This window comes from Sphaerodactylus townsendi, linkage group LG15 (genome assembly GCF_021028975.2).
Source record: "Sphaerodactylus townsendi isolate TG3544 linkage group LG15, MPM_Stown_v2.3, whole genome shotgun sequence".
NCBI classification, from domain to species: Eukaryota; Metazoa; Chordata; class Lepidosauria; order Squamata; family Sphaerodactylidae; genus Sphaerodactylus; species Sphaerodactylus townsendi.
Window position 1 is genome coordinate 15,164,798 of NC_059439.1, and position 21,275 is coordinate 15,186,072.

Here is a 21,275-nt window from a genome sequence, read left to right on the forward strand (position 1 = left end):
AGTGGTTAGGACTCTCACTCTATAAAAAACAAACAGGTCGGCGGTTCGTCCTGCGGGCATCCAAATGGTCCACTCTGTTGCGTCTCCTTTCCAGGGTCTCTCTGCCTGCCATTGAAACCTGGGTGCTCAGAGCTAAAGGCCTTAGCCGCAGCAGGAGCAGATGCTCTTGTAACTCATTCCGCACAGCCGATTTCTAACGAGTTGCGATCGTTACAAATGAACTCGTTTTCCCTTTTTATAGATGGAAAACGAATCCATTTATAACGATTGCAACCAGTCTGCTGTCTGGAATGAGTTTCTAGAATAGATGCAAACTGAACCGGGTCTGCTACCTGCCCTGCCCCATGCTTTCCCATTAGCACAGTACCCAAATGCTGTTGTTACACCTCACATCTGTTTGTTGTATGAACTGGAGAGCCTGCTGGGGGAAAGAAAAAGATACTTCGCCAGCTTCCTTTCTAGCTTTATTCCGAGAAAGTCAGTTCGGGATTTTTGTTTAATTTTACCACTTTTTTCTGCGCAGCCCAGCCGCGCTGACCTCCAGCGCCTGTTAGCTCCTCACTGCAATGTTTACAAGCGTCATGCAAGCGCTGTTACAGTAACTGAGAAAGCCTCCTGCGCAGGGAGCAAGTCAGCAGGTCCCATGGTGTAATGGTTAGCACTCTGGACTTTGAATCCAGCGATCCGAGTTCAAATCTCGGTGGGACCTCATGAGACATTTTTGCCTGTTTACTGGCTTAAAAATTCAACGGCGTATTTGCAACGCTTCGGGAAGAGAAACAAAAGTGGAGAGTCGCTTTGCACAGGTGCTTCATTGAAAGCGCCTGTTTTGCGCGAACAGAATACTGCCGGATTTGCCCTGCGCATGCGATGTCCCGGCCGGAGTCGAGTAGGTTAGGGGGCAGCTGAGTTCGGGGAACAGCCAACAGAGTGGAACGTTGCGGTCTCTCATTGGCGAGATGCGATGGAACGTTGCGTATCCACGGCTATGTGATTGGCTAATACGGGCAAATTAGTAACAAGGAGGAGAGGAGTGCTCTGATGTGCGGCAAGAAGGCGTGGCTAGATTAATTCACAAGTCGGATGTAGGATCTTGTGCGGTTAAAGGGAATTGCGGGGTCCCCCCAACCCCGCACAATTGTATATCCGTTCGGGGGTTCACCTAACGTTTTTCTGCCCGGTTCACTTTGGTGACCTCATTTCTTTACGGAGAGCCAGAGTCCTATCCCAACGCCCGCCCTTTTCTTGGTAGATTTTGGTCTGAACGACAAATTACCCCTCTTGTCTCAGTTTTTTTTTTTTTGGGGGGGGGGGGGGGCGGGGCCGGCGGCGGCGAGAAATGATGCTAATAAATCATGCTAATAATAATGCACCCCTTTGCCCCTTCCGAGTAGCTAGCGCCTGTGAATTTATTTTCAGAGAGTTCTGACTTTTTTAAAAGCTCTGGTCGCGTCTTTGGGTTTGCGTTTGCAGGAACGTGCGAATAGAAACTCATTGTGCGCGGAAAAGAAGTGGGAAGCTGACAAATACATCTTTTAAAAGAAGACACAAGGTCGAGATCTTTAGGGCAATTACTGGAACCTTGCTTTTATTCATTTTTTTATATTTATATCACACTTCACCCAGAGGGAGCTCAGGGCTTACTATGGCATAAAGCCTAAAATCATACATAAAATTCCTATCAATAACAATCAATTAAAAACTTGACGTGGAGAATTCCTCAAATGTGTACAAAGTTGTAGTAGTGCACTGCCGACCCAGCAGTGCCGTAGTAGAAACGCGTTAGGGGCATGCCGGACCTGCTGGCCTTGCCCGCATTAAGCCGCACCTACTCCTCATCCCCATGAGTCACGGGTCATGAGACTGTCTGAGAAATCAATCACGGTAGCAGGGACAATGGTCTTGCCCCAGGTGAGGATTAGGCTCCAGGCAGCGTGCGGCTCCTCGCCGCGTAGCCAGATGAGATCGCATGCATCACATGATGATCTCCCGACCTCCCAGCTCTCCCGGAACTCCCCACGGTCACTCCCTCCTACACTTTAATAGGATAACAATAAAGGTGCCAGAAGAACCGGCAGGCCGGAGATTAAGCTAGGAACACCCGGACCTCCGGTCTCCCGGCTGCTGGCGATCTCCACCAGATGTTATCTCCAGCGTCTGGAATCACCGTTCTTGCGCTGAAGCGGCGTGGAGTGGAGCTACAAGCTGGTGCGAAACCGGGGAATCCTCGAACCTCCACCCTGCTCGCATTAGCCGCAGGGGAAGGGGCGGCGATACCCGAAGTCCCAGCTGGATCGAGCATCCAGGGACCACCGTTTCGGTATCGCCTACTGTCACTCTGGATGCAGCGCATCCAGAAGATGCGATCCTAGGACACTCTCTCGTCCGGCGGAACACCCGGTGAGTATGGGAGCTTGCAAAAAAGCAGGGCTTATGACAAGCTTGCGTTGGCCGAACTGGCGTTAACGAAATCGCGGCGAGGGTCCCGTAAAGAGGTTTCTTTATGTTATATATTGGGCTGTTCTGTTGAATGCACTTATTTGACTCACTAATTATAGCATTTCTCTTTGGTAAAGAACATGATACCAAGATTGAAATCCAATGGGAAATCACCGCTGGGTAGAAGCGCTATTTCCAAAGTGTGCAATCTGCCCCTAAACTCACCAGTGCACACTAGCATAAGCATTATGTGCAATTCCCCCCTCTCCGTGTAATTTCCCCACTTTATGTAAACATTTCTAAATCAGTAAGCATTTCTGTGCCACCTTCCTCCTGCCCAATAATAGGGGCCCACACAAGGCAGCAAACTGAAAGCGTTAAAGCATTTTAAATGTTTTAACAATTCAATAAAAACATACAAGGACGTAGGTAAGGGGGGGGGGTTCTCGGGTTCAACCCCCCCCCCATTACATGTCTGAAGCTCCACCCCTCTGTGGTTTTTTTACATTTTAGTGTTTTTGGGTTTTTGGCCTGCAGGGGGCGCACTGTTGCAGCACCAAACGTTCAGGAACTGTTTGGGAGACTCTCCTGATGATACCACCCAGTTTTGGTGAGGTTTGGTTCAGGGGGTCCAAAGTTATGGACTCCCAAGGGGGTGCCCCCATCCTCCATTGTTTCCAATGGGAGCTAATAGAAGATGGGGACTTCACTTTTGAGGGTCCATAACTTTGGACACCCTGAACCAAACTTCACCAAACCTGGGTGGTATCATTAGGAGAGTCTCCTAAAGATACCCTGAAAGTTTGGTGCTACTAGCTTAACAATTGCACCCCTGACAGCAGGCACCCCCCAAATTTCCCCAGATTCTCCTTTTAAATCCACCTCTTTCGACATGCATTTAAAGGGAGAATCTGAGGTCCCCAGTTAAGAAGAAGGAGGAGGAGGAGGAGGAGGAGGAGGAGGAGTGTGGATTATATCCCCCCTTTCTCTCCTGTAGGAGACTCAAAGGGGCTTACAATCTCCTTGCCCTTCCCCCCTCACAACAAACACCCTGTGAGGTAGGTGAGGCTGAGAGAGTTATGAAAAGCTGTGGCTAGCCCAAGGTCACCCAGCTGGCATGTGTGGCAGTGCACAGGCTAATCTGAATTCCCCAGATAAGCCTCCACAGCTCAAGCGGCAGAGCGGGGAATCAAACCTGGTTCCTTCAGATTAGAATGCACCTGCTCTTAACCACTACGCCACATTGAAAGTGATGCTGTTTCAGGGTGGGTGATAATCCACCCCAAAACAGCATCACTTCCAATGTTGTTTTTAATGGGGACCCCAGATTCTCCCTTTAAGGTGGATTTAAAAGGAGAATTTGGGCTCTCTAGTTTAAACACCATTGAAAGTGATGCTGTTTGGGGGTGGATTCCAGCATCACAGCGGCTGCCCGGGGGGTGGGGGGTGGGACTCAGATTTTGCACCAGGCTCCATTTTCCCTCTACACGCACTCTGCTGTCTCCAGGTGAGGGCAGGAGTGAAGGAGACTTTGCCGGCTGCTGGATGCCAGCCCAGCTGGTGGGGGCGGGGGAGGGCAGGCCTCGGAGAGCTGCTTTTATAACCTCTAGGCTGGGGGCTGGGCTTGGGGAGGTGTGCCCCCCCATAAAAAAATCTATACCTAAGTCCCTGAAAACATATAAGCACATGAATGCAGCAAGGTGAGAAGGAGCTTGCTGATGTGGAGGGATAAGTAGTGTAAGATGCACAATGGGGACCAGGGATCACTGCTGACAGCCCCTCCCCGCCCATCAGGGCCAGTGAGGAAGAGAGGGAGGGCGGCCAGAGTTCCCCCACCGACGACGACGACCCTGCAGAAGGGCTCCCTCCTTCTCCGCGCCGGCCGCTTCGCTCACAGGGTCCCCTGGACGCTTCCGCCTCGCTGCCTGACCGCTGCTCTTCACTTGGGGAGACCATACGTGGATGTTATGGGGGGGATTCCGCTATCTTCCCAAGCCTCTTTGAGCTTGGCGGCCCCTTTGGACAATGTAGCCAAGAGCCTCGGGCGCCACCTTCGCACGAGGCCCCATCAGTCGAAGGTTGTGGCGTGTCCGAGCCCTCTATGGGCAGGGGAGCCGCTGGGGATGCTGCTGCCCTCCAGTGGCCAAGCAGGTGTGATTGTTACAAAGCGCAATCCCCGATAGCGTGCTAACGCTCCGGCCACTGCTGAGGGGCCCCAGAGCGTGAGTAACGCTCTCCAGCCGCTGCAGATGGCTTCCTCCGAGAGCGTGGTAACCCTCCAGCAACTGCAGAGGGCTTCCTCCGAGTGCGTGGTAACCCTCCAGCCGCTGCCCAGGGGCTCTCCAAGAGCGTGGTAACGCTCCGGCCGCAGCGGCATCCCTGCCCAAAGACACGCCACATTATAGCAACTATAACCTGAGAAATGCGGGGGGGCCAGGGTTCACACCACCTTTGGCACTGGAGGGCAGCAGCAGCAGCAGCAGCAACGGGCTGCCAAGCTCAAAGAGGCTCAGTTAGGTGGACCCCCCCCCCCCCCACACACACACACACATCCACGCGGTCTCCGCGAAGGTGGCGGTCAGCTTGGCGTGGTCCAGGAGGGACGGGGCCTCCGACACCGGGGGGGGGGTGCAGATTCTCCGGCTGGGGTCCTGGGTTGCGCTTGTAATTCACACCTTTGGCCACTGGGGCAGCAGCAGCAGCAACAGAGCGGGCTGCCAAGCTCAAGAAGCGGGAAGATAGTGGAATCCCCAATAACATCCACGTGCGGTCTCCTGCGAAGGGCGGCGGTCAGCAGCGTATTGGTCGGGTTGCGCTGTAGTGCACCTTTGGCCACTGGAGGGCAGCAGCAGCAGCAGCAGCAAACGGGCTGCCAAGCTCAAAGAGGCTTAGGAGATAGGTAGAATCCCAGCCATCCCGTGCGGTCTCCTGCAGGCGGCGGTCAGCCAGCGTGGTCAGGGGGGAGGGACGGGGGGGGGCTCACTGAGGTAGATTCTCTCGGCACAGAGAGTCCCAGAGCCAGGCGTGCAGAAGTGGACGGGGGGAGGCGTTCCCGAAGCCAATGGGATAGGATCCCACCTCCCTCGTCGCCTCGCAGGTGAGGTCAGAGGAGCCAGATGATCCTCGCGGGAGAGTCTGCTGGTTGGGCCGCCATGCCCTTCCGCCTCCCTCCTCTTCACTGCCGTTTTGATTGGTCCCGGGCGGGGTACCGTATATGTCATTTTGGTGCAGATATGTCTGATAAAATGCACCCCTGCAGGCACCAATTACCTGAGTGCAAAAAATTTTTTTTGGTCATGGTGCGGTGGCCGCCCATGGGGGGCAGGGCATGCGTAACTCATAGGAGTTTTGCCTTCCAGGGCTCCAGTTTGCCTCCTTACGCCCCTGGCTGCTGGCACTACTTTTCATCCACAGAACAACACCCCCCTCCCCCCTTCAATCCACCAAGGCACGTGCAGAAGAGTTTCCTAGTGGTTAGGACTCTCACTCTATAAAAAACAAACAGGTCGGCGGTTCGTCCTGCGGGCATCCAAATGGTCCACTCTGTTGCGTCTCCTTTCCAGGGTCTCTCTGCCTGCCATTGAAACCTGGGTGCTCAGAGCTAAAGGCCTTAGCCGCAGCAGGAGCAGATGCTCTTGTAACTCATTCCGCACAGCCGATTTCTAACGAGTTGCGATCGTTACAAATGAACTCGTTTTCCCTTTTTATAGATGGAAAACGAATCCATTTATAACGATTGCAACTTGGTCTGCTGTCTGGAATGAGTTTCTAGAATAGATGCAAACTGAACCGGGTCTGCTACCTGCCCTGCCCCATGCTTTCCCATTAGCACAGTACCCAAATGCTGTTGTTACACCTCACATCTGTTTGTTGTATGAACTGGAGAGCCTGCTGGGGGAAAGAAAAAGATACTTCGCCAGCTTCCTTTCTAGCTTTATTCCGAGAAAGTCAGTTCGGGATTTTTGTTTAATTTTACCACTTTTTTCTGCGCAGCCCAGCCGCGCTGACCTCCAGCGCCTGTTAGCTCCTCACTGCAATGTTTACAAGCGTCATGCAAGCGCTGTTACAGTAACTGAGAAAGCCTCCTGCGCAGGGAGCAAGTCAGCAGGTCCCATGGTGTAATGGTTAGCACTCTGGACTTTGAATCCAGCGATCCGAGTTCAAATCTCGGTGGGACCTCATGAGACATTTTTGCCTGTTTGCACAACCCATAAATTCACCGGCGTCTTTGCAACGCTTCGGGGAAGAGAAACAAGAGTGGAGAGTCGCTTTGCAGAGGTGCTTCATTGAAAGCGCCTGTTTTTTGCGCCAGGCGAATACTGCCGGATTTGCCCTGCGCATGCGTGTCCCGGCCGGAGTCGAGTAGGTTGGGGGCAGCTGAGTTCGGGAGCAGCCCAACAGAGTGGAACGTTTTTTGGTCTCTCATTGGCCAGATGCGATGGAACGTTCGTATCCCGCGGCTCGGTGATTGGCTAATACGGGCAAATTAGTAACAAGGAGGAGAGGAGTGCTCTGATGTGCGGCAAGAAGGCGTGGCTAGATTAATTCACAAGTCGGATGCAGGATCTTGTGCGGTTAAAGGGAATTGCGGGGTCCCCCCAACCCCGCACAATTGTATATCTGTTCGGGGGTTCACCTAACGTTTTTCTGCCCGGTTCACTTTGGTGAATTTCTTACGAGAGCCAGAGTCCTATCCCCCCCGCCCCGCCCTTTTCTTGGTAGATTTTGGCTGAACGACAATTTCTTGTCTCAGTTTTTTTTTGGGGGGGGGGGGCGGGGCCGGCGGCGGCGAGAAATGATGCTAGTAAATCATGCTAATAATAATGCACCCCTTTGCTCCTTCCGAATAGCTAGCGCCTTTGAATTTATTTTCAGAGAGTTCTGACTTTTTAAAAGCTTGGTCGCGTCTTTGGGTTTGCGTTTGCAGGAACGTGCGAATAGAAACTCATTGTGCGCGGAAAAGAAGTGGGAAGCTGACAAATACATCTTTTAAAGAAGACACAAGGTCGAGATCTTTAGCAATACTGGAACCTTGCTTTTATTCATTTTTTATATTTATATCCTGCCCTACCCCCAGAGGGCTCAGGGTGGCTTACTATGGCATAAAGCCTAAAATCATACATAAAATTCCTATCAATAACAATCAATTAAAAACTTGACGTGGAGAATTCCTCAAATGTGTACAAAGTGGTTTTGGGTGGACGGGGAAAATGTCAGTGTCATGGGACAAGATTTAGGAAGGCTGTGGAAACTCAGGTCTATTCAACGGTGCTTATCCTCAGGAAATCGTTCTTAAGATGGCAGAGTTACCCCATGGGGTTGTGTTGATTTGCCAATGCGATCTGCCGTCAGAATTACATGTTTTTTTTCCACACGGCAATTGCTGTTCCTTTCTTAAAGGCTAGGTAGATACAGAGTTTCCTTGTCTGTTTAATTCACATTAGGATAGGATAGGATCTGCACAACACTTATGGTAGTGGTTAAGAGCAGGTTTGATTCCCCCACTCCTCCACCTGAGTGGCAGAGGTTTATCAGGTCACCCAGACGTGTTTCCACACTCCTCCATTCCTGATGCGTGACCTTGGCCTAGTCACAGTTCTTCAAGACTCTCTCCACCCCACCTACCTCACAAGGTGTCTGTTGTGGGGAGAGGAAGGGAAAGGAGCTTGTAAGCCACCTTGAGTCTCCTTACAGGAGAGAAAGGTGGGGTATAAATTCAAATTCTTCTGACAACATTGAGCCAAGGGTCTGATAGCTACAAGTGCATGGCTAGTTGTTGTGCCAACCCTTCTTTTAGCATGACAAAAGTTGAATCCTGAGAAGTTTGCAGTGATCAACTCTGTGCATTCCTACTCTGGGAGTGTTGTTCCTTGTTTGCTGTCCTTTCTCATCAAAGACCTGCTGGCTGTTTCCATTTAGTAAGAACTCAGAGGGCTATGAGTCTCGTGGTTGTGGAAAATGCTGTAAAGTCGCAGCCAACTCACGGTGACCCTGTAGGGTTTTGTGGGCAGCAGATGTGGGCTTCCACTTTTTAGTCTTTATGGTCTCCTGTTCAAGTACTAACCAGGGTTTACCCAGTTAGGCTTCCAAGATCTGATGAGATGATTACTCTAGTCTGGGCCATCTAGGTCAGGGCTCAGGTACTATGAGAAAGGGGATGTTGTAGCCAACTGTAATAACAAGCTGGCTTTAGTTCTCAGATTTTAAAAACTCTCCACATGGTGGTCTTGCTGTCATTGCTGTTTGAAATAAGGCTGCCATCTGTCATTCCTAACAAAAGTTTCGCCAGTTAATCTGTGGGGGTCTGATATTAATAGTTGTATATAATTTCAATTGGTGGGGATGTGATTTAAGTTGACAGACTGCTCAGATTCTGGTGTGTTATTTTAAAGAGAGGTTATAAGAACCCCATCTTTGACAGTTTCTTTGTTTTTGGGGAAAAAAACATTAAATTGCCTTGCAGTTATTTCAATAACAAAGAAAGTTGATTTGTATGAATGTCATTAATCATGTTAGACAGGACATATAATTAAGTTGCTACACCTAGTTATAATTCAACTAAGCAATGTAAGCTTTGCCCTGCCTTCAAGTCAATGCAACTTCAGTTTTAAGAAGGATTCAACCTTTCTTTCTTAAATACAAGACTATTAAATCTCATGCTGGAATAACTGTTATTATTAGCTCCTTAATTATATCCCCAACCCCTTCCTGGTGTTCACAGGACTCAGGGCTGTATATACGGCCTCCCCCCTCCCCCTTCTTTATTTACCACAATCCAATGAGAAAGGATAGGCTTTAAAATGGTTATTGGCCCAAGTTTAATCATGTGAACTTAATTACTGAGTGAAGATATAATTCCATAGCTCCTTGTAAAATCACAAATGATACATTATAAAATCAGTTAAAAACCAGAGCTAAAATGCATCTGTAAAACATAAGACAGCAAATTAAATCATAAGACAGGAAGGAGAAATAACTAAGAAAATGTAAGAAAAGGCAGTGATAGATAAGATAAACCCACATACTGAAGACGATAACAGCAAATAAACAATTAATCAGGAATGGTATTTTATAACACTTGTCTCCATGTAATATTTACCTGAGAGAAACTTTACACCATAGTGGCGGATTCCGCATGGGCCAAAAACAGCAGTGTGAAAATGTTGTAAAATGGTTTAAAACGGTGTAAAAGGGTTCACACCATCTTCACACCGCTGTTTTTGGCCCATGCGGAATCCAGCCATTGAGAGACTTTACACCATAGTGTGAATTTAGATTGGCAGATTCATTCATGATCTCCTAAAGCAGAAAGTCATTGCAATATCTGTAGACAGCAGTATCCCTGATCACACATTACACTGAACACACATACAGCCTGTGAACAATGTACTCTTGCTTTTTCTTTATAAATGCAATGTGTAATTCTCATGTTGCCGTCAATGCATGTGTGCCTAAAGTGATTGAAACCACACGTTTATGCAGATACTGATTTGTGAGGTATTGGCTGTTTCTTGCAAACAGATGTATAAGTGTCCGCTATAATACATAAAAAAAGCTTTTTTGGGGGGAGGGTGAGAAATGGTATATGCATGGTGATATGAGTTTAAGCCAAGAAAACTGCATCACCTATTCTATTTGCCAGTGAAATACTCAACGTAATTTCTAAATGCATTGGTGCCAAGCCACGTTGAGACAGAAAGCCTAGAAGAATAATATCCAGTAGCAAACCTACTGAGAAATTCTTTCTCTATGACCTTGTTTCTGACACAGCAACGCCATATTAGTATTGTTTCTCATACACTCTTTATCCGGCTGTACATCTTTCCATTTCATGTCCTTTTGTCTAGATTTCTTCATTAAGCTGTCTCCCCACCCCACCGACTCAGCTCTGGGACTCGTTTGCAGTGAAACATTTTCAGAGTGCTACAGTATTTGCTTTCAAGTCGCTTCTGACTTACGGCAGCCCTATATGAATGAATGACCTGCAAAGCATTGTTAACAGACTTATCCATGTCTTGCAAACTGAAGGCCGAGGCTTTCTTTACTGAGGCAATCTATCTTGGGTTTGGTCCTTCCTACTGTCACCAATATTTCTAAGCATTGTATTGTCGAAGGCTTTCACGGCCGGAATCACTTGGGTGCTGTGTGGTTTCCGGGCTGTATGGCCGTGTTCTAGCAGCATTCTCTCCTGACGTTTCGCCTGCATCTGTGGCTGGCATCTTCAGAGGATCTTCAGAGGCTGGCATCTTCAGATGATCCTCTGAAGATGCCAGCCACAGATGCAGGCGAAACGTCAGGAGAGAATGCTGCTAGAACACGGCCATACAGCCCGGAAACCACACAGCACCCAAAAATTTCTAAGCATTGTTGTCTTTTCCAAAGAGTCTTGTATTCTCATGATGTAACCAAAAATATTCTAACCCAAGTTTAGCCATTCCCTAGGCCTAGGATGATTTTATTTGGCATTATATAACAGGGAAGAGGGGGAAAAAAAACTTACCTTCTCTGTCATTCACCTTTCAGCACAAGAAAATTTATCTGAAATTGTACTTCAACGGGACACAAATCTACTGTCTAAAAAATAAATTGGTTTTAACCGCGGTTTATACATGACTGCTTTCTTTTCCCCCAGACAATTTTCCCCAAGACAGCAGTGAAACATCCTAACCACAATTGCTACAGCCTTCTCACGCTCTACAAGCCACACGGCCACTTCCTTGACATAAATAAATTTACTGGAAGACCACTTGGTTTTTGACATACTTTCAACCTTTACGTTAGACTTGCAAATAAATCCTCATCTGTATTAACTGGGGCAAACCTGTATTTACTAGACCGGCTGCTCCTAAATACTTATATTAGGCATTTGTGACTCATCAGTGACCTCAATCAATTTCTTCTTTATTTAGTTAACTTGAGGTGCTGTTAATTTGATCCATACGAACACTTATCTGCAGTGTCCTTATGCCTCCATTTCGGCAAGAGATGTTTAAAATCCTCCGCAGTATTCTTCACATGACAGTGCTCCAGTACATATTGCAGGAAGCCAATCAGGTCCACGTCTTTCTCTGAAATGTGCCTCCTAAGAATTATTCCCTCCCACTTGTTTCTATTTGTTATAATTTCAGTATCTCATAGTAAATTGGGTGGTGTATTCTAATCACGAAGGCAGCAAAGCCTGGTCAAAATTTCTACATACTTATGGATTCTCCAAGCATTCAGGGGGGAAAAAAAGACTTTGTACATTATATTTGATGAGTAAGGGAGAAATTGTGAGCTCTAGTCTAGCATTATGGGGAGTGGAATGTCTTTCTCTGAAATGCGATTTTTTAGATACAGCCACTGATTCTCATTGTTTTTCACTTTCAAAAAAGGAACTTCTCTTTTATTTCTGTCTGTCATTTCCTGTTTGAGCATCCTTTTGTAACTTTGGTCACTACATGGATTTTTTTTTTAAATGACACACACCACAGTATGGAGCGCTAACAGCTGGATGGGAAGGTTTGGGGAGACATTGTCCGCCTCCTGAGTAGAGTGAAATTACGGAATTTTGCACAGCTTGCTGCTTTCTAAAGCTCAGCTAAGAGGAGCTGAGAATAAGATGAAACAGTCCCATAAAGGGAGCCAAGGAGGGCTGCTTCCTTCCCATGGACACAGATGGAAATATTTAAATCTATCCAACTTTCTCTGTCTCGACCAAACAGCATGCAAACATACTCAACATACGGCAAAGGAGAGATCACCCCATCTCTGCCTGCACAGATGCATTAAAGATTTCAGCAGTATAGAATTCAGCTCCACGTATCCCCTTATCAAGAATGTGTTTTGGTCACACAGTTCAGAAGGGCACTGTTAACTGCAATGTATACAATTCCTGGGGGGGGGGGGGGGGGGGAAGAACACCCCTGTGTGTAAAGTGCAATCACGTCACAGCCAACTTCAACAATCCCAGGAAGGGGAAGTGATAAAGCAGGGCTGATTGGCCATTGCCTCCTGCAAAATCTTCCTTGGAGGTCTCCCTTCCACGTACAGACCCAGCTTAGCTTCCCAGATCAGATGTAATTGGGTTAAACCAGACTGCCTTCTCTCTTGGAACATCACTAGACTCTCCCCTCCCTTTCAAGCTTACCAAAAAAAAAAAAGCAACTATCGCTTATTTCTGAGTGATATAAAAACATCCCTATATGTTAGCTTTAAAAAGAACCCCACCACCCGAGTCAGAAACCAGGCAAGGCACCGCGTTCCTACGGCAATAATTTATTTACACTCCTCCTACTCCCAACGTGGGAAAAGAGACAAAGGTCCCCTCATCGCCCCCCTCCTCCAGCGCTGCCTCCGTTGCCACCCCCCTGCCCCCCTGCATCGGGCGCTCCGGACATCATCAGGAAGAGGACGATCGGAATAATGTACATCCACTGTGGGAGGAGGAAAGAGAAAAGTTAATTTGATAAAGAGGCTCCCTTCTACATCAAATTGTGCCCCTTCATTCCCCCCACCCCTGAAAGGCAATACCCTTTTCTAGACTCATTCCTGCACACTCATCCGTTGACCGTAGGGATGGGTTGTGTGTATTAAGTCTCAGCTGACTTATGGTGACCCTGTGTAGGGTTTTCAAAGCAAGAGACATTCAGAGGTAGTTTGCCATTGCCTGCCTCTGTGTGGGTTGAGAGAGTTCTGAGAGAACTGTGATTGGCCCAAGGTCACCCAGCAGGCTTCATGTGGAGTGGGGAATCAAACCCCATTCTCCAGACCCGAGTCCTCTGCTCTTAACCGAATCCATGTGGTGCACCATCCCTGCTCCCACCCACCGCCCCGGCCTTTATTTTTCCCACACCCCACATAAACCCTGTCCCTGCTTCAGACCCTGATCGCAAGACACCCCCATCACCAGGAATTGCACCCAGTTTTACCCAAAGTGACAGCCACTGGGTGAGGGTTGTATCTACGAAGAAAAAACCTGCCACCAAAGAAAGGAGTTCTAGTTCTGCCATGCAAGGGGTGGGGGGAGAAGAGGCAGAGAAACAGCCTGGCAGGATAAAACTGAGAAGGGAAAAGTATGTGCCAAGTTCAATTGCCACCGCATGTGCTGCTTTCTCTAAGGAGCTCAGAATCCCCAGAATCTTGAAGCGTCTTGAGGATTGGGTGGCTCCCACAATGCACTGCACTCCAAAACAGCCCATCGAGCTATATCAGTGTGGTGGCTGTAGGAGGGGAAATGCAGCCATCTCGAGCACTTCCCACCCCAGCACAGAGTCTTTGTTGACGCGTGACAGAAAAGGCTCCATTTCTGGAGCACAGAGGACCAGGGAAGCCTTTTTTTGCCTCTGGGAGGGGAAATAAGAAAGGGGGAGTGTCAAGTATATTCGGAAGTGTGCAGAAGAAGATGGAGACAAGGTGAGGCTCGGGTGGCATTACTTAGATTCAGGGCTGACGTCCCGGCTCCCGAGGGGCTGTTGCAGAGCTTGTCGCCAGGAGCAGCACTGCCCCGCCCAGAATTAAATGCCACTGCAGGGAGTGGGGAGAACAGGTATCAGAGTGGGGAGCACATCCTCCCCCTTCACAGGCCTAGGCAGTGATTGACACGCAGGAAGGAGGAGGCACAGTAGTCTCCATTCACCCCCACCCCCCAATCCAGGCAAAGAGTCAAGCCAGCAGGCCAGCTCTGCGATGTACATTTCTTGAAAAGGGAGGGGGGAGGTGGGGTGGAAGAGCTTGGTTTCCTCCACCCTCCCACTTACGTATTTGGCAAAGAAAGATTTCTGTTCCTGAGGATTTTTGGCTTTCTGCGCTTGCTCTTGCTCCATGCGTTCAATAAAAGCCGCCGTCTCAGGTCTGGGGAAGAAATGCACAGGGTATCAGCAACCAGAGAACCCTACAGGGGCAGAGACGGTGGCTGCTAGGTACTTTCCAACCTGCCCTTCTTCCAAGAGCCAGTGTAGTACAGTTGTTAGGTCCAGCCACTCAATCTCACCCAGTTCCCCTCTGTGATGCAGCCTCTCTGCCACACAGTTGTTATACACCTAGAATCATAGAGTTGGAAGAGACCCCAAAGGCCATCAAGTCCAACCCCCCTGCAATGCAGGAACACACAATCAAAGCACTCCTGACATATGTTCATCCAGTCTCTGTTTAAAAACCTCCAAAGGAGACTCCACACTCACACTCTGAAGTAGTGCATTTCACAGAGGTAGGACAGGATAAAAATGCTCTGGATAGACAAAAACGTAACAAATGTTTTACCCCAATTCTAAATTAACTTCCTTGGAAGCAAGGGCAACCAATTTTTAAAGGAGCCTACTCTTTTCAAAAGTGCTCACAACCTAAATCTCTGGATACATCCCCATCAAAGAACCCAGAAGTTCTACTTTGTAACCTTCCCACCCACCCCCCGGATTCTTTGCTGAGAATTTGGAAGCTCTGTTTTCCCACCATTCCTTACCAGGGTAACTAGGAAATAACTGATGGCTTCAGTTTCTCATCTCAAACTCACAAGGTCATCTCCCCTCTAAAGAGAAAAAACAACAACTCCACAGGCCTCATTCCTGAGGCACAGAGCTCCTATCTTTGCATCTTACTCTGCTGTTTAGACAGCAGCCATTTTTCTATCAAATTCTCAACAAGAAAAAACGGGTATATTCCCTTCCCCTTCACAGCAAATCCAGAATCCGCGGCTGCAAACCAAACCAGCTCTGTCAGATCCCCCCGCATCCCCACCTGGTTGCACACACACAACTCACACAGCTGCAGGGATAGGCTGCTGGAGAAGGACCGTGGTGTTGAACAGTTCCAAGTCCACGTCTTCCACCTCGGCCCCGTGGCAGGAGCCCGGGATGGCGACGATGGAGAGGCCGATGACATTCCCAGCCACATCTGTGTGAACCGTCAGCCTGTCTGACAGATGCGACTCCACCATGGAGCACTGGGGGGGGGGGGGGGGAGGAGTCACTGTTGATTTTTTTCACTCACAAGGAAGCAGATTTAAACCCACAGAGATTAAATTGTTCATAGACAAATTCTTGGCCCAGCTCACTTACGGGGCTCAGCTTGGAACGGTAACTAACTTTACTGAGCTAGAGCGAGTATTAGCTGGGTTCCTCAGAGCTCTGTTTAAAATGCCAAAATGTACCCCTAATGTTGTCCTAAGGCAAGAAGCTGGGCTTGCATGTGTTGAGTCATACTTTTGGAGGTTAGCCATTAAGTATCGGCTTAAAATATATGCTCAACCATTGGTTTTACTATCCCTGCTGTTGGCAGTGACGCCCTACCCAGCCTGGGTGGAGAAAATAATCTTAAAACGTAAACAGATTGGGTTTGATCCCATGTACCTTCTAGAACAAGACAATAAAAAAGCAATAGCTTTTATTGATCAATGTCTTAATTATATTTATTGGATTTGTACACTGCCCTATCCTCGCAGGATCTGCAAACAGATTTTGCCATGTTACCATCCTTATATAAACTATCAAAGTCCCCTGGACAGGCTCTTCAACAACTCCTTACCTCTCCACCATTGCGACAGTGAAATATAGATGGGCTTTTCCTAGGGCCCGCTTCAACACTTTTCTTTCAGCTAATTTATTGGGCAGTTAAAAAAAAAACCCCACGACATTTGAAAACCTGCCCTTGTAACACAGCGAAAGTGGATTCCATGACTCACATTCTCTTACACTGTGAACTTCCCCTGCTATTACAATATGCAAATTCAATCATGTCTGATTTGGATACCTTTTATACAAAAGCAGGTGACAAAATTTTGTATTGTGGCTTATAAGAAACTGAAACTCCTGCTAAGGCAAGAAGTTGCCAAAGACTCATGATTGAACTAATGGCAATGATGTTGACTGGATGCTTTTTGTTGTAATTTGCATGCAGAGGGTTTTTCTGTATGCTGGGATTGGAATATACATGTTACTGCTGTTTTTCTTTCTTTCTTTGCTGGCCTTTGGCCATATAAATAAGTTGTTGTTGTTGTTGTTGTTATTAAAATTTTTGCCAAGTTTAGTTAAAAGATTTCAGACACCAAGGCTGGAAAAGACCTTTCTCTGTCTAAAACACTACAGTCTGAGCTAGACAAGCCAATAACATAAGGTAGCTTCCTGTACTTGCCTAGTGGGCAGAAGTCAGGTCCTTTGCTTACAAGTTAGGCAGGTTTCATGGCAAGGCTTGCCCAGGACAAGAAGTAGAAGACACTCACCGCCCGGACAAAAGAGGTGACATATTCAACTCCACTCTCCTCAGTGCTCCCTAGGGGCCGTCGTGGGATCCGCACCCGATACAGTCCACCTTCTGTAGCTATCTCCTGAAGTTTGCAGAGGGGGAAAAGGGCACAGTAGGAATGGAAATTCTTTGCGTCTCTTCCCCCACATCTATCAGCTCCCTTCCCCTCTCCCAAGAAAATGGAAAAACTATACTCAGGGCCATGCAAATTGAAAATAGGGGATCAGATCATTACAGTGATCAGGAATAATTGATTCTGATTCATAAGAATTTATTTTTAATAAACAAAGAAGAGGAGGAGAGGCATTTCCAAGTTTTATCATCAGTCAGGAGAACCAAGAACACATTTGACTTTTACAATGGAGACCAACATCAGAATGCTCAACCCCTTGCCAGACAGAATCCATGCCTCAAAGGAAAACTTGATGTAAATATGTAGCTCTGCCCAAATACTCCTTCGAAGGATTCACAGCAAGGCCCTTGGGCTGCAATATCGCTTCAGCCCTGCACCTCAATCTGTAAGCAAAGCCAAATCTTGCATGTCTGCACTCTCACCCTTAGTTTATTGCGCTCCTCCTCAGTTAACTGCTTCTGGCTTAGGGAGATACTGGTGTCAGGGGTCAAGTTCCACTGGAGAGTCCCCCGCTTTTTGAAGTGGATGCTGTCATCTGCAGGAGACAGAAAACCAAGAGTTCTGGATCCTGGCCTTGCGCCTGGAGGATGAACTCAACCTCCTAGACACATGATGTAGAGTAGACCCAACAATCCTCTCAGAATTCTCAGCCCCAGGCTTTTTCCGCACAGCAAATATAAAGTGGATTGCAGCTGGGATAAATGAATCTGGTGTGGCCCTGGGGCATTTGCATGGCTGGCCGTGCCATAGTCAGCGAGCAAACTGGCCGAGGTATGCATCTTCACATGGAGGTGCATCTTTTTTTTAAATTTACCTCCCACCGATGCATAGCTACACAGACATGCATTAGTGAACCCCCAAAGCCATGCCATCTGATGTTACGACCCTTTGCACCTGTGTGGCTACACAGATGGGCACCGGGAATTTTTTTTTTTTAAGGAACGTGCGGTCAAAAATAGCACCACTCTGCCCTGCCATTCGCTTGGAAGTGGTTGCAACCCGGGATTTTAAAAAATATGTGCAGATAGTGCAATTCTTGAATAACCCATTTTGGGGAAAACAGAACGAGGCAGACTCACTTTAGGGGCAGGATCCATGCGAAGTTCCCCTCCCCCCCAAAACAGGTTTTTTTACCATCGTTATCTTGGGTTTATTGGCCCGTGTGGAAGGGCCCCAGTTTTCCACTCAGTCTCCACTAAAGTTGCCCTTTGCTCCAGATAAACTAGAGAACAAATCATTGCCCCTTCCTCACCCCACCCTCCAGAAGCCTATCATACGGGCCAGGCATGCAAAAGTCACCCTGTACTTTCTACACAATGCAGCAGTCAATGTGACACAAGCAAAGGCTAAGCAGTGGGGTCTGGTGCAAACTCTGGAGAGGATTCAAGAAGCAAGACAGTGGGTTGGACGCAGACAGCTTTTTTACTTGATGTTGCCCAGTTCTCCTTACTACACTGGAGAAGCCTGTCTCATATGGTCATCATATATACAGGTCCCATGAACCCGAGCACTGTTTTTTTTGGTAGTCCAAGGGGCCTTTTCCTTCATTTTTTACCTGCAGAAGACCTGGTTACACTCAACCTCTGGAAAGAAGGTTTTCTTGGTTTTGTTTTTAAACTTCCTTAGGCAATTCAGGGTCTTCCACAAGTATAATAATAATAATAGCTGCTCCTATATAAACACAAACCCACACCCCTTTTTGAATACAGTGGTGCATCTGAAGGGAAAGGAGCTTGTAGGCCACCTTGAGTCTCCTTACAGGAGAGAAAGGTGGGGTATAAATCCAAACTCTTCTTCTGAAAAGGAATCTTTTCCCAATGATGCGTCAGCCTTATATATCACTTTCCAACTGCATTTGGATTTCACAAATCAGGCTTGCATGCTGCTTTCACTCATACATCCACCAGTTGTTGGCAGTCCAAACACTTACCCAGCTCAAAAGAGTGCTCCAGTTGCAGTGTTAAGCCGCAAGTTTCAGAGTCTCGAGACTCACCTGTCTGAGAAGAAAGAGGCAGATTACAGAGCAAGCCATGATTCTTCCCTGTTCCCCAATTCTATCAGATATTTCCTGTCAGTAAGAGGGCATGCCTCTTGGGGACCCACGCAGGGCACAGCTGGTGGTAAACAACTGCAACGAAGTTTCTTTGTCCAAACTCAGCCTACCTTATTTAATGACTCTCACAGACATGCTAACATAAACCAAACATGAAACACCAGGTGTCTCTGCCTTTGTGCATTACTGAGAAGGCCCAGATTTACTGGTACTTTAAAGATAAATGTATTATGGTATCTGTTGGGGGAATTAAAATCAAACACTGCATTTACGGTAAAGGAAGACAACACTCTTTAAAGTGTTTTGCATACACAAATGTTTATTACTGGACAGAACTGTTATGTGACTGTAAGACGACTCCCTCTTTTTTGTGTCTCATGGCATACCTATGGAGAAAAAAACCTAGTCTTGCATTTGAGTAAACACTGCAACATGTTATTTTTTCCTCATCTGGTACATTAAATGTATACTGGTACAGAAGGAAAAAAACCCTGTAACTGGGGCTAAAACCCTACGAAATACAAGAAATCATCTATTCGATTTCTGTATGAAGCTCATTTGTACCATGATGTGGGTTTTCAGGTTTCCCTAGAGTCCTCCTTGTGTTTTCATAGAAATATGGCCAGGATATGGGGTTATCGTAGATGTAGTGCAGAACTCAGTGCCACTAGGATGATAAGAGGGTCAGAGGGCAGATTAGGGTCAGGGAGACCCAGTTCAAAACCCCACCCGGCCACAAAGCAAATCTGAGACAGTCACTCTTCACCTAACTCACCCTATAGGGCTGTTGTGAGACCAGAACAAGCTAGAGAGAGCTTTGGAGGAAGGATAAAATCGTAACAACCATTCTTTGCGGGACCATCTCCACTCAGGTTATCCCAGTTTACCCAGGATGCTCAGAAACCTCAGCTGCAAAAGCCAACCTCATTCCTCAGCAGACACTCGACTCATCAATATTCATCAACCCAATGCATACTAACAAGAGCTCAGCACCAAAGTGCATACCGGCCAGCCCGTCCCCGAGAGCCTCTCGCGGCGCAGTGCTCCTGGATCTTGAGCAGCCGAACCCCACCCCTCCCATCCCGGACTTACCCTGTGGCCCGGGTCTCCCCGGCAGTTCCCTACCCCGGCGGTTTGAACGACAGGCGACGGCGGCGACGCCAGAAACGAAAAGAAAACAGCGAGCAAGAACCGGTGGAGGGGTCTTCTGGCCGCCGCCATGTTGCCTTCCGGGGTCATGTGACGAGAGACGGTTGCCCCAAGGCAGCATGGGATACTCCGGGTAAAACGAGCCAATCAACAGCGTCCTGGGGAGCGAGTGGAGAGGGAGGCTCCACCCCTCTTGGGAAAAGGGGTGTTTTTGAGACTTTTGATGGAGTCTGTTGCAAAACGTGGGATCAGGTGTCCTCGCCTTCCGTCGCCTGCTCAGCTGGCAGGGTCATGGTTTGTTTGTTTATTACATTTATATCCCGCCAATCTCCCAAGGGACTGTAGGGCGGTTGACATATACATACATACACACACAGATATCTCTCTCTCTCTCTCTCTCTCTCTCTCTCATATATATATATATGTGTGTGTGTGTGTGTGTGTGTGTGTGTGTGTGTGTATGTATATATATATATGAGAGACCCAGGTCAGATAGGACAACACAAGGAACAGGAAGAAAAAGAAGAGTTGGATTTATATCCCCCCTTTCTCTCCTATAGGAGATTCAAAGGGGCTTACAAACTCCTTTCCCTTCCCCCCTCGCAACAAACACCTTGTGAGATGGGTGGGGCTGAGAGAGCTCCTTAGAGCTGTGACTAGCCCAAGGTCACCCAGCTAGCATGCGTTGGAGTGTACAGGCTAATCTGAATTCCCCAGATAAGCCTCCACAACTCAAATGGCAGAGTGGGGAATCAAACTCGGTTCCTCCAGATTAGAGTACACCTGATCTTAACCAATATGCCACTGCTGCTCCTGATGATCCTTCACTGCTGCTTGAAGAAAAAGACCTGCCAGTTTGCAGAAATTGAGGGACAACATGGCTGAGGGACAACATAGCTATGCAGTTGGGGGTCAAAATGCAGTAGGGTAGGATGGGAGGAAAAAATAATACATGTTCTCTTGAGATAAACAGCAGGGATTTTTTTTCTCCCATCCCTACTGCAACACCTTTCCTGCATTTTCAGCATTGACCTCCAACGGCAAAGCCATGTTGTCTCTCAATTTCTGCAAACTGGTGGGTCTTTTTCTTCAGCTTGCCCTGCCTGCGGGGAAGGGTCATCACCACCCTGCTGGCTGAACACGCGATACAACCCAAGGTCACCGAATTCCATGTACTGTTCTGCAACAGGTTGTACCTTATCTTCACAAGTATTCTGTGAGTTAGGCTGACAGTATGTGTTGGTCCAAGGTTACGCAGTCGCACTGATGACTTTCAGGGCATAG

General features: G+C 47.8%; 1 protein-coding gene and 2 non-coding genes across 3 annotated transcripts; 2 read left to right on the forward strand and 1 right to left on the reverse strand.

The window, feature by feature from the left end:
- The first annotated feature begins 637 nt into the window (after positions 1 to 637).
- TRNAQ-UUG lies at positions 638 to 709 on the forward strand. The gene has a single exon. It is a non-coding gene; the product is annotated as a tRNA-Gln (tRNA).
- Positions 710 to 6,546: 5,837 nt separating this feature from the next.
- On the forward strand, positions 6,547 to 6,618 carry TRNAQ-UUG. Its single transcript has one exon. It is a non-coding gene; the product is annotated as a tRNA-Gln (tRNA).
- A 6,062-nt stretch (positions 6,619 to 12,680) lies between these two features.
- Positions 12,681 to 20,090, reverse strand: EMC10 (ER membrane protein complex subunit 10). Its single transcript, XM_048518153.1, has 7 exons — positions 19,935 to 20,090; positions 18,720 to 18,786; positions 17,212 to 17,324; positions 16,634 to 16,738; positions 15,177 to 15,358; positions 14,178 to 14,271; positions 12,681 to 12,854 (listed from the first exon to the last, which is right to left on the reverse strand). Exons 1-7 carry the CDS (start codon positions 20,079 to 20,081, stop codon positions 12,747 to 12,749), a joined length of 816 nt encoding a protein of 271 aa, XP_048374110.1. The 5' UTR covers positions 20,082 to 20,090; the 3' UTR covers positions 12,681 to 12,746.
- Positions 20,091 to 21,275: the final 1,185 nt, after the last annotated feature.